The sequence below is a fragment of the Lytechinus pictus genome, chromosome 3 (assembly GCF_037042905.1).
Source record: "Lytechinus pictus isolate F3 Inbred chromosome 3, Lp3.0, whole genome shotgun sequence".
NCBI classification, from domain to species: Eukaryota; Metazoa; Echinodermata; class Echinoidea; order Temnopleuroida; family Toxopneustidae; genus Lytechinus; species Lytechinus pictus.
The window spans coordinates 15,544,739-15,561,149 of record NC_087247.1 but is presented as its reverse complement, the minus strand read 5'-3'; the positions used below and the strand labels follow the sequence as shown (position 1 = coordinate 15,561,149).

Below are 16,411 nucleotides of genomic sequence, written 5' to 3'. Positions count from 1 at the left end.
ACATGAGTCACTATGCATAATCCAAAATAAGTGTGATGAAAATAAAGTGATGCCAAACCATCACACTTTTTCATTATTTCTGTCAAATGTGTAAACGAATTGGACAACCTGCTCCTGATAAATGATAAACTCGTTAGGACCAAGAAATGATACCATCTTGAATTGAATTGGTGAATTAGGGAACTGACTTCATACTTCTTGGCCTCCGCATATATTCAAAATTGTATAATATTGCAAGATCCTCTTTCTCATAATACACAAATGTGTACTGGGAAATGGGTTTGTTTCCTTCCATGATTTCATACACGGAAGTCAATAATCACAAATCACTTTTTTGAAAATAAATATTCCTGTCCTCCGATGTTTTTTAGATTCATGGTAATAATTTGTGCATTTATCATGCAAATTCATATATCTATTTGATGCAAATAAATACAGATCAGCATAAATTGTGTTTACATGATTTATATAAATAGATTACAAATACAAATATCTGTTGATGCACACGTAAATTAATATCAATCTAGTAAGAATCCAACGTGACATACAAGGTAATCTCCTATTTGAAAATCTCTGTACAAACCGGCCACAATCTTGCAGTATTTATTTATCTTTGGATTTAAAAAAAAAATCTATTTCACCTAAAAACATGATTAAATTCTGAAATTCAGTTTCATATTACCTATTAGATATTAATACTCCTCCTTTAACATATACATTTTTCTAAAATTTGAAGAAAAATTACATGTACACAATGTAGCCAACCCAAATTTCTTGTCAAATCACAATGTGCAGAGATCACAATAATACCAAGTAAATGATGTTGAATTCTATACTGATGTACAAAACATTTATTACATTTTTGGTTCATACATTTCTATAATTTTTAGCAAAAAATAGATCTCTTTTCTAATGACCTGCAGTACTGCATATATGGATACAAATATATATTAAAAAGAACATTAGGCAGCACTGCTCATTATATAGGAATAAAACAAATATACCCAATCCTTATGTCTACATCAACTACAATTCATGCTGTAATCTACAAAGAATGTGCTAGTAGAGACTTCAATTTTAATATTCATATTTCATGCAGTAGGCATACAAAAATAGATCAGAAGATGATATTCAATTATTTTTCTATTTTTTCTTGTAAAAAATAAAAAGCAGTAAAACACTTTCATATCAAGAAGGAAAAATATATTGTTACTGATTGAAACAATGCACCAGTCATTGAACATAATACGAGTCAAAATATGAAAAAATCAAATACAACAAAGGAAGAAATCAAACATACATATATATCAAATACTAATGTAGGAATAATTAACATTAAATGTCAGCATCATTACCTTAAAGCTGGAATTACAATAATAATAATTGTGCGCCTTTCAACAGATGCTATACAGAAAGAGAGTGCAATATAGATTATGTCGATATCAATGCAGTAAGAACATAAGCATAAGAATTCTGTGATGAACAAGCAAAGCTTGCACGCTAGCATGCACACACTACAAAATGCTATTCACATGAATGTGATATAACACATTTTGGGTGATAACTATAACATCATATGTACACCTGTATTTTCCATTTTGTGGACAGAGATGTATCTACAGATAACATGAAGCCTATTGCAACAATAGTTTTGTTGACGCACAACTCTAAAATCATGTGCACGTCTGAGATTCACGCTTCTGATCGATGGATAATCAAGATACGTATGATTGCTACTCTTTTTGTATGACCCCCAATAACATTAAAAGGGATTAACAGTGTAGAGGTTTATCATAATGTTTATGCAAAAGTTTCAAATTAAAATGTCATAGACAGGGGGGGGGGGGTTGCAATGATCCAAAGTAAAGAATAAACCATAAAAAGGTGAATATGTCAAAAAGAAAGAACCACTTGTAGAACAAGAAATGGAGAACGGGTGAAATAGTTGGTGAACAGACTACAAAGTATTTGGTTACAATGTGTATAGGTATTCTGAAAATCGTTGCTGTTATTTTCTGCGTAGCATAATATGAGTATTTCGTTTAATAAGAAAAAGATGTTAAATCCAAATGCGCTAGGAAAAGAGTAAAAGACAATAAACTAATAGGGCAACGCCACATACGGAAAAAAGTACTCCAGATGCAGGTTCCATTGACTCACTGTTACCTTATTTCTGAAGCATCCACTCACCTATCCCATTAGGCCAAAGCAATGGGACCTACGGCCAAAGCAGAGGGACAAAGTACAAACACAAGGCCTCATAATTGTTCTCTAGGCCAATGCAGGCCTCGTGATGTCTACATCATTTGAAAATACTGTTCATTTATCCAATTTAAATCTACAAATTATTTCCTTGCATCTCTCAATTATCATATTCACATTATTAAAATTGAATTAAATGATTAAAAGATCTTCTGATAGTACCCGTAAACCTTTTTAAATATACAAAATAAGACACCTTTTTTTTTTTTACCTTGTTTGGGGGATATCACCTACAGGTGATATTTTTTATTTTAACAGAAAGATGACATGATAAGAGTACAATGAAAAGGGTCATATTTTACTCTAACTTAGTCAGGATAATGAGATATATCAGAGCATTCATAGAGGATGATGATGATGATGACAATGGTGATGATGATGATGGTGATGATGATGATGTGATGGTGATGATGATGATGATGTGATGATGATGATGATGATGTGATGATGATGATGATGGTGATGATGATGATGGTGATGATGATGTGATGATGATAAAGATGATGATGATGTGATGATGATGATGATTATGATGATGATAATATAAAAGAGATAAGACACAATACCATAATAGCATTCCCTTAAAGCAAAGGCAAACCGTGTATCAAATCTAAATTCATTTATCATAAAATACTCTTCAAAACATAGACAACTTTGCATGACGATAAAGACAAATAAATATTCTAACCTGAAAATGGTGTTAAACTATGACCACAATTTGATTGTCCAGCAGTTCAGTTAATGTTTATTTTATTATTTCATGAGTGAAATCCAATTAAAAAAGACAATGTGTTTCAATCATGTTACGACTTGTTTTGTCAATTTTTACGTAGAAACTCAAATTTTGAAATATATGTACCAGTAGCCTATTCCCTGTGATAATACTCTTACATGTAAATATATATCATCAAAGTAGAAAGCCATATTTTCCCTTAAGTACAACTGGAGAGGCATATGAATTAAAACGTTTAAGAATTGTTGAATAATAAATGTATGAATAATGAAGTTTTTTTTTTCCTTTTAATGAAAACAAGATATCCTCAACATTAACACATGTAAAGTGACTCAAGCCATGGTTAATGAAATATCACAATTATTCTCCATTGGTATTGGATTGGTATGAAATCATTAAACCTACACACATGTACATGTAAAATATGAAATAAGATTATCTAAAAAGAAAGGTCAGATTTTAAAAATGCAATGTACTAAAGGAACATATTCCTTTGCTTCATTATATTGCTGTATTCATTATCTACAAAGATATAATGATCTATATGAAGTGCCTCAATAAACTTTTCGGTACTCTCTGTGTGTCATATTTTTTCTTATTCGAACCATGGACCTACTAGAGGTCTATGTTCTAACTAACATATCATTAGATCACAAGCTTGTAAACAATGCCATTGCATAATGATTCATGTGAATTTTTCTTATTCTGGTACATTTATAAAAATAAAGAAATAATGAAATTCAGAGGTACAATGTTATATCAAAATACAAGTTACTGCAGAAAAAAAAAAAAGGGTTATGAAGAGAAAAATAAAAGGCAAAATACAGAAACTCATTTATTTTTCAGTACTATTTTCATACTGAATGTATTGTATGAGTGAAAGGGTCCTACCATAAAAATGATACGTATTCAATCAAAGGTCTGCAAATGTTCTGATAAATTACATTAAAGTACGAGATTTATGTATGTATGTGCATAAGAAATACCTGATATACAAAGGCACATAAAGAAATGTATAACCAGATGACCAATGTCTCTCAACTTCTTCAAGCTTGTTGTCTGAACCTAAAATATGACATACAACAATCTCTGAAGCAAAGATTATACAGTTTATTAACAATAGAGGGCAGTGTTTTGGTCATACAAGTGTGTCCTGAGGAACTGCTTTTGCTGTTGTTGCTGTGGGTGATGATGGTGGTGGCGTTGTTGATGGTGGTGGTGTTGATGCTGGCGGCGTTGTTGACAGTGGCGACGATGTTGATGGTGGTGGTGTTGTTGATGATGGTGGTGTTGGCGATGACTGCGTTGCAGATTGCTGTGGCTCATCATGTATCTCTGTTTCATGGTAGACCGTTTGTTGCTGAGCTGGTGGTGGAGGTTGTGCTGGTGTTGCTGACATCAGTTCTCTGTTGACCACATCTGGTAGGTTTCTCTCCTCAACCTCTGGTATTCTGAATGCAATGCCGTCATAATTCTCCAAACCGACTTCACCGGCAACAACTTCATAAGCAGGCGGTGGTGACAAAGGCCCCATTGAATCTATGGATGGCCGGTAACGCTTTGCAAATGAACCTTGGCGACTACCACGTCGACTGTCGCGACGACAGGCGATACTGTACTCTGGAGGGATATCCTGGTTGTCTGTTATAGTTGTGTTCCGCCGTAAGCCTGCTTCTTCTGCCAAGGAAAAAATAACATTATTATTTCGATTGCTATTAATATTTCTTGGAATGGTAACAAGAATAATTGCAATACAATATCATTTATTTTACACCAAAAGTAGAGAGATGATTGGTATTTCATTACATGGAATGTTTGGATTGATAGATAAAACAAGTGGAATGCCATTGTCAGTCTCACCTGCATTATGGGATTTGTATTGTATTACAGTGCCTCTGTAATTGGCTGATAGAGGGCCATTATGAAATTTAAAAAAACTCCAAGCAGTGAGGTCATTGGGTCCGGTTATATAATAATGACTGCTTCTAATGGTCAGGGTCAAAATTATTTGCCTAGAGGTCATTGTTTATCAGTGCCATACTCCGAGATTTAGTTGATGAGATTTAAAATGCCCAAATTCAAATACACACACAGCCACAGATTTCCTTTGCTTAAAGGTCAAGACCACCCCAGAAAAATATTGATTTTAATCAATATAGAAAAATCAAACAAGCATAACACTGAAAATTTCATCAAAATCGGAAGTTAACTAAGAAAGTTACGACAATTTAAAGGTTCGCTTATTTTTCACAAAACAATTATATCCACAACTCAGTGACATGCACATGACAGAGTCGATGATCTCACTCACTATTTCTTTTGTTTTTTATTGTTTGAATTATATAATAATTATATTTTTGCAGATTTTACAATAAGGACCAACTCAACTGAACCATAAAATATTAAAATAATGGTAATACCACACGTTCAGGGAGGAATAAAACTTTGTTTCACAGGTCCAATGAGAAAATTAAAAAATATTTCATATAATAAAATACAAAAGAAATGGTGAGTGAGTGATGTCATCAGTTCCCTCATTTGCATACTGACCAGGAAGTGAATTTAATTGTTTCAGTGAAATTAAGCAAAATTTTAAAATGTCATAACTTTCTTAATTTACATCCGATTTCGATGAAATTTTCAGTGTTATGTTTGTTGGATTATCTTTTATTGGGGTGGACTTGTCCCTTTAATTGCTGTGATAATGATGACTGTAGTACATACAGATGCATAAGTAAAGACTGTAGGTTATTGTGGGAAAATAATCAGTTTTTCCTTTTAATATTGTAAAGCAAGTAATAATGCTATGAAATAACAGGGTTTCCTTTTGAAACATTATCGAATGCACTGACAGCATGGGGAACCACACAGCTCAGATTTTTGTAAACCTCCACAAAATTACTCAATCCCTTTAAATAAAATGGTCCTACTGTTAAAGAGAAAACTATACCTAATGTATGAACACTGACGATACGTTGATGTCGACCAGTGCCAGGGGCGGGTTCATCCTGGTATCGTTTCCTTGCCATGGCGATAAGCCAGCAGACAGAGAGAAGACACACAGCACCAACAAACGCACCAATCATGATGGATGTATGCTGTAAGTCAGTGAAATCTGAATTGGATCCATTACCTGAATGCATTGAGGAAAAGAAATTGTTCACTGAACTTTGACACAACAGAAATTTTACCTGTTTTGGGTGAACTTGGGTCAACATTGTTGAGCTTTGATGCATGTACAGATACCCATAATTAGTCACACTGCATCAGTAAATACCCCATAAACAACAAAGTTCTCTTCAGGCTAATACCCAAAACAAGCAAAATTAATTGAATGTACACATGCATGACCAAATTATTTCCAAACATCCCCTAAACGAGTGTGCAAATAACCCCCTTAACAAGTTTTTGGCAGGCTTCATTTACACATTTTGGCTCCTAAACAAGTTGTCACCAGAATATGACCCCTAAACAAGTTTTTGTCTTGTTTAGCTTAAATAGACGAAACTATATTCATGGGTATTGCATGCCCCAAGTGCAGTACAGGGTTAAATAACACAATAGGGAAGAAGAACCCGGACACTTTCAGAAACGAGGAGGAAAAAGCCCCGGGGGGAAAAAACATACCCTAAACACGTTTGGCTAGTCTTTAAAAAAAAAGCTTTGGAAAAAAAAAACCCTATATACGTTTGACCCCGCGATTGACCATTGACAAGTCTTTCAAAACCACCCTTTTTTTTTAAATCGTTGTTTTTGATACCCTTAATGAGTGCACGCGCGGCCGGCGTCCAAAACTGGAAAAAACACCTTTAAAAGCGTTTTTTGGGTCACATTTGTGTACAGCAATATATTTGACTGGCCCCCCGGGCTCTTACTCTAACATGACAATAAATATACACTGAAAGAATGAACAAAATCAGGTGAACATCACACTCCGAATTACCCTACATCTGTGAGATTAGTAAAGAGTGATTACTATTATTGAGAGAAAGAAAAAGAACATACGGAACTGACAGAGCTCTCCATAGAAATCAGCAGGGCACACACAGGCACCATTGATACATATACCACTGTTAATACACATCGGAGAACAGGAAGGTGAAGTAGTAGTACGACCTGTAGAAAAGATAAGAGCCCAAAGAGATACCAGGTGGGTGGGTGTCATAAAGCTGTTTGTAAGTTAAGAGAGAGGCTGTTCTCACTACATTCCTAAAACTAGTTTAGTGGAAACTAGTTTAACGCGTAGTGAGAACGGTCGAAGCGGTCTTGGAAGCGATCTTCCAAACCAGTTTGGAAAACCACCTCCTGATGTAGTTTTCAAGATCGCTTTGCCTCGTTAAACTGGTTTTAAGTGAGGACACAACCGTTCTTCGGGAAGCTATCTTCGCACATTTTGAGCGCCCTACTCCACACGACAGGTGTAGAATGCGGTTTCGAATTTCGCGCGAAACGTGTCACCCCACTGAGAGCGTTTCCATAGCAACAAGAGCGCTTTACGTGAAGTGATTTTGAAAACCACTTTCGTGTGATCAAGTGGGAACACTAGCAAAGCGATCTTCCAAAGTGGTTTCCTGAATCGGTTTCCAGTAAACTAGTTTTAGAAAGCGTAATGAGAACGGCCTCTCTGTGGGAGAATCTCCTACTAAAGGTGTTTGGGGTTAGAATCACTGAATAAAAAGAAGGAAGTAACTTCTTGTTTACAAGACAAATAAATAAATTCTTTCTGCATCGCAGAAACACTTTGTGAAAAAACAGAGAAAATAATCATGTGTTAATCTAGAGATATAGTAAATGAAAGGTAACAAACAACAAAAGAAAAGCTAATGAGCCATCTCCTTGGGTATCAAAATGAAGTAGAGAAAAAAAAACCTCAATAGAGATAGTTGTATTGCATTAGGTAGAGAATAACACACACATACGGCATTGCAACTGACCACGGGACTTGTATCATGTATTTCAACAATTGATTCCATTTATCCAATGTGTACAATCAGAATAACTAACATTCAATCATACCATAAAATGTCATTTTTGTGTTACATGTTACATGCAGATGTACATGTAGGTGCAGGCGAAATAAAGAACAAAACCAGAAGCAAATATTCATTAACGGAAACATTTTCATAGCAAGCAAAGTATGCTTGAACACAAATTAAACTCCAAAAAAGCACTGTAACAGTGAAAATCTGTGATACAACATTCTTGAAATCTTATATGAATAACCAATACAAAATATTTAGGAAATCACAAACCAATGTTAGTGAAAATAAGGAGAATTACCTAGAGTGACAATATCAAGGATATGATTAGTAATATTAAAATAAACAATTTTCTTTCGGGAGGTTACTTGCATATTAGACAAGGAAATGAAATGAGAAAAATGCAGTGTTATTGTTTGCTACCAAGAATACCCCAGTAACCATTACCGGTATGTAGTTATCTTCACTACAAGGGTAAAGATAAGTTTTAACAGAGGTCATAAATTCAAGAGCTTGAACAGTTTTCCATAAAAAGGACATTCAATTTTTCACTTTTCAGCACCTCCCTTTACCAAAAAGGCCAATCCAATGCTTATTGAATGTATTTGAAAAACTAACGCAGAATGAAATTGGAGGAAATTTTAAAGAAGAAAAATTTCCACAAAAATATGAAAATGAAAATTTTCCCCAATGCTCACTCCTATCCCTTTAAATACTGAATTATTGACAGGCCAGGAAGGAAGTATGACTGAGAAATTGCCAGAAAATAATTATTTTTTTCAGATAATAATACAAATCCAATGCTATCATAAGGCACACATATGTTCAGCAGTTCAGACATGTGCAAAGATCTGAAACAACATAGCCTGCAACCCACAATAAAAAAAAAAAACAGGATTTTCCTGTACATAGGTAAAGGAGGAAATGATTATTCATTTCAAATGATAGCACAGATAAAATGTGCACTATCATTTTTTATAAAATCTTTAATAAAGAAAGATTTATTTTGAGTGCAATCTGGTATATTCTTCAGTTTTCCATACATCATCATCATTTTAGGGGAATGATCTAATTCCCAAAATATGTAGCATTCATAGACCACTATATTTGTGTATACGTTTCTATAAAAATGCTATGTCGCCACTAACAGCAAAAGACTTGGAGGAAAACAAGATCATATAAAATTTAAAGGTACTCCAGGATTTATTTGAATAGACAGACAAAAGTAGGCAAAACAAAACATTGAAAATGTGATCAAAATTAAATACACACAAAAAAAATTATGACGATTTTTATTTTTTTAATTAGTTCAGTGAAATAATTCTATGCAAGTACTTATGAATGCCATGAGCAAGCTGATGACATGCCCTCACTTTTTACTTCGTATTTTTTTTAAATCAATATGTGAGGTCATAATTGCTAAGTAAAACTAATTTTGTTGCACAATAGACATGTTTTACATGCACATATGAAAAACGATGATATGATTATGATTTCATGTAATAATTTAATAAGACAAAGGATAGTAGGGGCATGACATCATCAGTCCATTTCTAGTCATGATGATGACATACGTTTTCAAACAAAATTGCTTATCAGATTTGATAAATTTTCAGTGATTTGCGAGTTAGTTGAATTTTTCTCTACCTAGATTGATTTTATTCATATATACATGTATACATCAATGTCAATGTTACATAACATTTGTCATTGGAATAATCATTCATAGAATACATACATGTGAGGATCATCATAAGCTGTAGGAGCTTGAAAACGATATCTAAATAAGATATCCCATCGAAATATTTTTTTCAGCCTGGTTTTTTTCAGCCTGGAGTACCTTTTTTAATTGAAAACTTCATCAAAATCAAATGTAAAATAAGTATACTATGCCTAAGTCCCCTCATTAAAGAAGAGAGATGAGAAAGCACTGACAGAGAGAGAGAGAGAGAGAGAGAGAGGGGGGAAGTAGGTTAGTCAGTTCAGTAATAATAATAATGATAATGATAATACAGTTCTTATAGCACAAAGTACAGGTTGTAGTCTGAAGAATGAGAATGTATTGGAACCTTAGTTTGGTAATGACTATAATACACAAATCAGGAAGTACATAGATCTAGATCTAGAGAGACAGACAGATAAATAAATATGTCAAATTAAAAAAATGATAATTAAAATAAAAATTAAAGGGTTCATGGAAATGGCGACAAAAACAAGGGAGAAAATGATTTACAGCAAAGCTTACCTCTCCTACCCGACCTTTTATGTAGAATCATGATAATATAGCAAATAAATACCTCCACAATATGCAACGAGAGAGCTGATCAGTAAATGGTTCTGATAACTAATATGATAGCTACTGCTAATGGAAAGGATACTGCATTGACAATTACAAAGCATAAACATGTAGCAGGATATTATACGTCATTTTGTTTCATATTTTGTGCTGCTTCATGCAGGGCTATTTATAGAACAAGCCAGAAAATAAGAATAAATGAAGGAAAAAAATAGTACATGTATTGCGAGGGTCATAAAGTAGAATAAAGGTTTACAGAGCAAATTTAGATCTACTTATTTCAAGAAAGAAATTTTTAACACCCCAACCCTTAAAAAGAGCAAAATAAAAATTAGTAAATGGATGGATGGATAAATAAATAAACAAATAAATAAACAAATAAATGCAAATAATGAATGAATAAATTAAAACATTAAGAATAAAAAAATAAATTCATTTAATGAATTGATTAAAAAAAAATTTTTAAAGAATGGAATTTTTCAAAGAGAGAGAGAGACGCACACACAGAGACACAGCCACAGACAGACAGAGAGAGAGATTTTGTGAGGGCTGGCTGAGGAGAGATTTAGCATCAACACAAAGACAATGCATTTTTAATTAAAGCTCTGATAGGCTCAGTAAAGGAAGGATTATAAACGCTATATAAAATCAAGGAGACACATAAAGTGTTAAAATCATACAAAATAAGACAAATATAATGCAAATCCTCATCTATTGACAATAAGTTGACAAAATTTACTGTCAATAAAATATAGTCAATATATCAGTGACCAGTGAGTAAGCCTTTTTACAGTATGCATACATACACTATTTATTGTATCATTTGATGGGGGAAATTGTAAATAAGCACAATATCATTGTTTTTTATCCTACTGTTGTAATCATTTTAAATAATATGAATTACACAAAGAATATATATGTCTAGATCATTATCACCACGGCAAAAAGATCTATTAATTATCAAACAAATTGTACATGTGTGATTCAACAATATTTATTTTTCGAATCATCACTACATGTTACATAGAAACAGGTTACGAACAGACATCTTATTCTCATTCATTAAAGGGCAAGTTCACCCTGATAATGAATTGGGTTTAATATGAGCATAAAACTAAGAGAAAAATACTGGTGAAGGTTTGATTGAAAGCATAGATGCATGCACTGATCCAAAATCTATATTATACAGTGGAGTACAAGAACCTGTCCCTTATTAATATCTTCCATGCAAAATGCCTTCTTGTTTTCTGTATCTAAAGACACCAACTCTGGTTCCCTAGTTGTTCCCAAGTCTGTTAAGACATGGGGGGGCACAGGCTTTTGCTCACATTGGCCCAGTTCACTGGAATGATCATTCCCTGGTTAACCATGAATGCACTTCCATTGACACATTAAAATGTTACCTTAAGACGTGTCTGTTCAATGCTTCCTACTCTTAATTGTTCCTGAATCTATTATTAATATGTTTGTACTTTTCTCTTTCTTTCACTGCACCTTGGGCACTCTGCCGAGTGGATTTGGCACATTACAAATCCCATCTATTATTATAATAATGATACTACTAATGAGTATTCTTCAAAAGCATGTAATCTAAACTTGGTCTAAACCACTATATTTTAAAGGGTGGCAAAAATCACAAAATTTTGATTACATCTACACTAATCTATTTGTACAGAATTCTAATTTTAATTTATATTTATAGAAAATGATCACAATTCTTTCATACTATACTTTCAACGACAGCCTTTTTATTTCCTTTTACCAAGCGTTGTACTTCCAAATACTTACATGTACATTTTGAATAGCTAAGGTGATCAGATTTACAATGCATTTGACTACCACTTGTTAAACCATAGAATTGGGGCATGGTTAAAGTTAAACTGGACTTTAAAATATTGCCTACATTACTGTTTGAGGCATTATAAAGAAAACTAAAAATAAAGGCAGAAAGTGCTAAACAAAAGCAGGATGCATTTTTTTGTGCACAAACAACACATCAAAGCAATGAAACATCCATCGTGAATGTGAGTTAATCAACGTCAACACTGCACCATTTTGTGAGCAATCAAATTAGTGACACCGGGACCAAGATGTAGATTCAGCCAATCATCATTGTAAGACTTACTCTTATCAATTTCACAGAGGTCACCGCCGTACCTCGTAGAGCAAAGGCATACAAAGCCAGTGCCAAACTTTAAACAAGTGCCTCCATGAAGGCACGGTGAAGGTCGACAAGGAGGGGGCGGCTTTGTGGCTTGGCATGGACAAATAAAAAATGAAAATAAAATAAAACTAAGCATGCAGTATCTACATTGGCACGTATGGTACAGAAAGTGACCATTCTGAATGAATGAGCATGCAGTTGCGTGCAATCACCAACATGCCACCGACAAGTTGAGCTCTTACTGCTTGATACTCATCGGTCAAACACAATGGACAACCTGGGTGATATTGTTTGTCAATTTAACAAACCAAGGTAACATTATACTGGTCAATAAAACAATCCAAAGCAGTCACATGATGGTGTCTTGGTCAATCACTATTTAGTACCTATAAACTACATTCTGCATCCTTCCTGCTGGTAGATTCATGTGCAGTGTAGTTGTAAATTAACATCCTTCAGACAAATATATCAATGAGAAGGCAACAGACATAATGATCACGACTAACGAAAACAAATAATTCTTTCATGTCAATTTCCTATGATAGCAAGCAAATATCAAAATGTCAGTCTAATATACATTTACTTCAATTAAATCATATGAGAAATGATGAATATATGTTAATGATATTAATGTCTGTTGATTAGAAATTACATTAAATGATTGACAAGTGGTCTTACCCAAACAAACTGTAGTAGATTCTTCATCCGAGTTGTCACCACAATTGTCTCTCATATTGCAGGTTAACCCTTGTGATATACAATGATCATTATCACAAGGAAAGTAATCCCCAGGACACTGCATACCACCACCTCAAATCAAAACATAAATGCATTGTTACAAAGGATGGATTATCACTAATGGCATTATTACCAACATGAATAATCATGAATATAATTTGGCTAATTATCTCTCTTTTTTTTGCCCACATTTCTCCATGAACCCATCACCAAATAAATCTGAAATGTAGCCCATTCACAGATTTTCATTTCACTTTGTTTATTTCCATTTCTAGTGATTACATCGTTTGGTTTTGTACATCTGGGGGGTGTTTCACAAAGATGTAAGTGTGCGGTGTGACCAAGAGTTGCACTTTAAAGGGGAATCCAACCCAAATAAAAACTTGTTTTCATAAGAAAAAGAAAAATCAGACAAGTTGATAGGTGAAAGTTTGAACAATATTGGACAAGCAACAAGAAAGTTATGAATTTGTAAAAGTTGTAAATATTGGTAATCACTATACTCATGGAGACTTCAAATTGGCCGCATATGGGATGTCATAGTGATGTAAGGCAAGGACTACTCTTCCATGTACTCCAATACATATTATGGCTAAAATGTCATTTTTCCCAAAAATGTTACTTCAAATTATATTTTTCATTCATGAGGACATTAAACAATATACTACCTGGGTTATATTTAGATTACTGCCCCAGGGGAATGGGTACTTAGGAGAAAACCACAAATCCCTGATAATAAAGTACATGGCCTATGGGAAAGTTGTCCTTGCCCCTTGTCATAATTTACTTACCCAGTTGCCAATTTGAAATCTACATACTATTAGTGATCTTAATTTTAAAGCAGCTATAACTTTCTTATCGCTTGTCCGATTTCTTTCAAACTTTCACCATTCTGTTTAATTTATTTTTCTCCTTCCCAACACAACATTTTATGGCCAAGGCTGGATTCCCCTTTAAGGCCTGGGCACACCGCCAGAACTAAATGGTAGGGAGAGGGGTTGAATTTTGACAACGCTCGTCACCTAGGTCCATATACTTTCGAAGTTATGATGACATTTCAAAAACTTAACCTTAGGTTAAGATTTTGATGTTGATTTCCCCAACATGGTCTACGTTAATTGACCCTAAATGACTTTTGACCTTGGTCATGTGACCTGAAACTCAGGCAGGATGTTAAGTAATACTTCATTAACCTTATGTCCAAGTCTCATGAACTAGGTCAATATACTTTCTAATAGGCCTGGGAGTAAACATCGATTGATAGAATGGTTTGAATGGCTTGCCACAGATCGCTAATCGATTAGTAAAATTCACACTGTTCGAATGTTCGGCAGATCCCGATTAGACACTTGGGATCACTCGAATACTCAAGTAATAGTAACAAAATGACAAGATAACAATGATAATAAATGTTTTTAAATACTTGATACAGGTTTAAAAATGATGTTATTGAGGGAATTTGTAAAAAATGAAAGAGCTCCGGAAATTTTAATCCGACCTTGCCCTTGATACACAATGTATGTTGTCTGCGTGCTTAAAACAGAAAGTACATACACGAGTAGCTCACTTGAGCTGATATGTGATTGGACCTTCGACAGCCAATGAAACTTTTGGGGAGACAAAGAAGAAGCCACATACGTTCCCATTATCATGTCATGGCTTCAGAATCAAATTGACCCCTTCCCATCTCGGTGTGTGTGTGTGTGAGAGAGAGAGAGAGAAAGATAGGGGTGGGATCGGAGCCGGGCAGGAGAATTTCCTTTCATGTTTCAAAACGAAGCTTCCCAGCCCCTTAAACATTCCGACACGCACCGTCACCTAAGCACAAGTTCTCGACTAGGCTCCCAAAATAGACCCGGTTATACTAGGTTCAAATGATAAAAATTTGTAATTTTGAAAGATATTTCAAATGAAAATTACTTTGCAAAATATTTTTTGAAATACACCATGTACAGTGTGTAGCATCATGGGCAGTGCCACAAGGTGGGGGCATGGTGTGGGCAAGAGGTACAAATTTTCAAGAAGTTAAAGGCACACCTGCATGTCTGTCTCAAAGAATACATGTACTTCATGAATGAGTTGTTTACTTGTATTTTTGGACTGCAAGACTGTAGGCTGATGACCTGGACTGATTCATTCATATGCAGGGGTGTGGCACTTGGAGGAATGCACAATACAAGCATTGATGTAAAAAAGATTCATTTAGTTTTAATCTCATTTCATAAAGTTTCTTTTGACATAGAAATCAAAGAGAAGGGGAACAAAAGGCCTACTTTCATTTATGAGGAACAGACAATAATACTTTTTACCCCCGTCTTTACCCTAGACGTTCTGTAATTGAACCCTGTCTAAATTTTTAACATGTGGCATTGCCGGACAATTTCTGCACTAGGGGGTCATACTGTAAACGCTGTTATTTTCGCGCTTGGTGGATTCAAAACATATTCGTGGGTTCTGAATTCACGCTGCACACTCCATAATAACAAAGTCACTTCCTTCTTCCCCATCTGTGGTTTTAATTAACATTTTAGCAACAAAATTTTATTTTCTGATCATAATTCTAGCTCTAAAGCGGCACAATTCAGCAATGTAGCGCAACTTTCCTTTGCAGGGCGGACATCGGGGGAAGGCAAAACGGAGGCGCTGTAGGTCTGGTATGGACGGCTGAGCACCGGGTAAGGACCGGGGGGATTAGGGCTATTCAAAGTGCATAGGATCAATCAACAAACCCGGGCGATCGACAAGATGTCTTCTTAAAAACTAAACAGATCTAAACACTCACCAAACAAACAACAAAAGAAACTTATATTTCAAGAAAAATCATAATTTAAATACTGAAATGCGGCTATTCAAATTAGGTCAAATTATGCAGTCTCTTTGCCAAAATGATACACGCAATTGAATCGCTGTTCAAAACTTGTGTTAAAATAGATGCTCATAAATTTGCGTGTTTTTAAATTTGCCCTCGCCAATCTTGCCGCGATATCCTGACTTTCCACACCACAAAAATTTCCACTTTTACAGTAAGTAGGTCTACTATTAGTCATTCGATTGTTCTTTCAGGAAATAATTGAATGGTAAAAATGACATTCGTCCAAGGCCTACTTTCTAAGTTATGCTTTCATTTCAAAAACTTAACCTTCGGTTAAGATTTTATGTTGACACCGCTGCCACTGTCAGAAAAGCGGCGCCTATAGTCTGCTATGCAGGTTAGACAAAAAACTGAAACCCCCTTAAAG

General features: G+C 34.5%; 1 protein-coding gene across 4 annotated transcripts in view; it reads right to left on the bottom strand.

Moving 5' to 3' along the window:
• Positions 1 to 837: 837 nt before the first annotated feature.
• LOC129257742 (uncharacterized) overlaps positions 838 to 16,411 on the bottom strand; it is a 38,665-nt gene continuing 23,091 nt past the window's right edge. For 2 of the 4 annotated variants that reach the window (XM_064096499.1, XM_064096500.1), the window contains exons 7-11: positions 13,113 to 13,244; positions 12,396 to 12,524; positions 7,001 to 7,111; positions 5,946 to 6,128; positions 838 to 4,672 (exon numbers count right to left, since the gene is read on the bottom strand). In XM_064096499.1, coding sequence (XP_063952569.1) covers positions 4,134 to 4,672; positions 5,946 to 6,128; positions 7,001 to 7,111; positions 12,396 to 12,524; positions 13,113 to 13,244 — 1,094 coding nt within the window. In that variant the 3' untranslated portion in view covers positions 838 to 4,133. The remainder of the gene's footprint in view (positions 4,673 to 5,945; positions 6,129 to 7,000; positions 7,112 to 12,395; positions 12,525 to 13,112; positions 13,245 to 16,411) is intronic. The other 2 variants (XM_064096501.1, XM_064096503.1) reach the window with 1 other exon arrangement.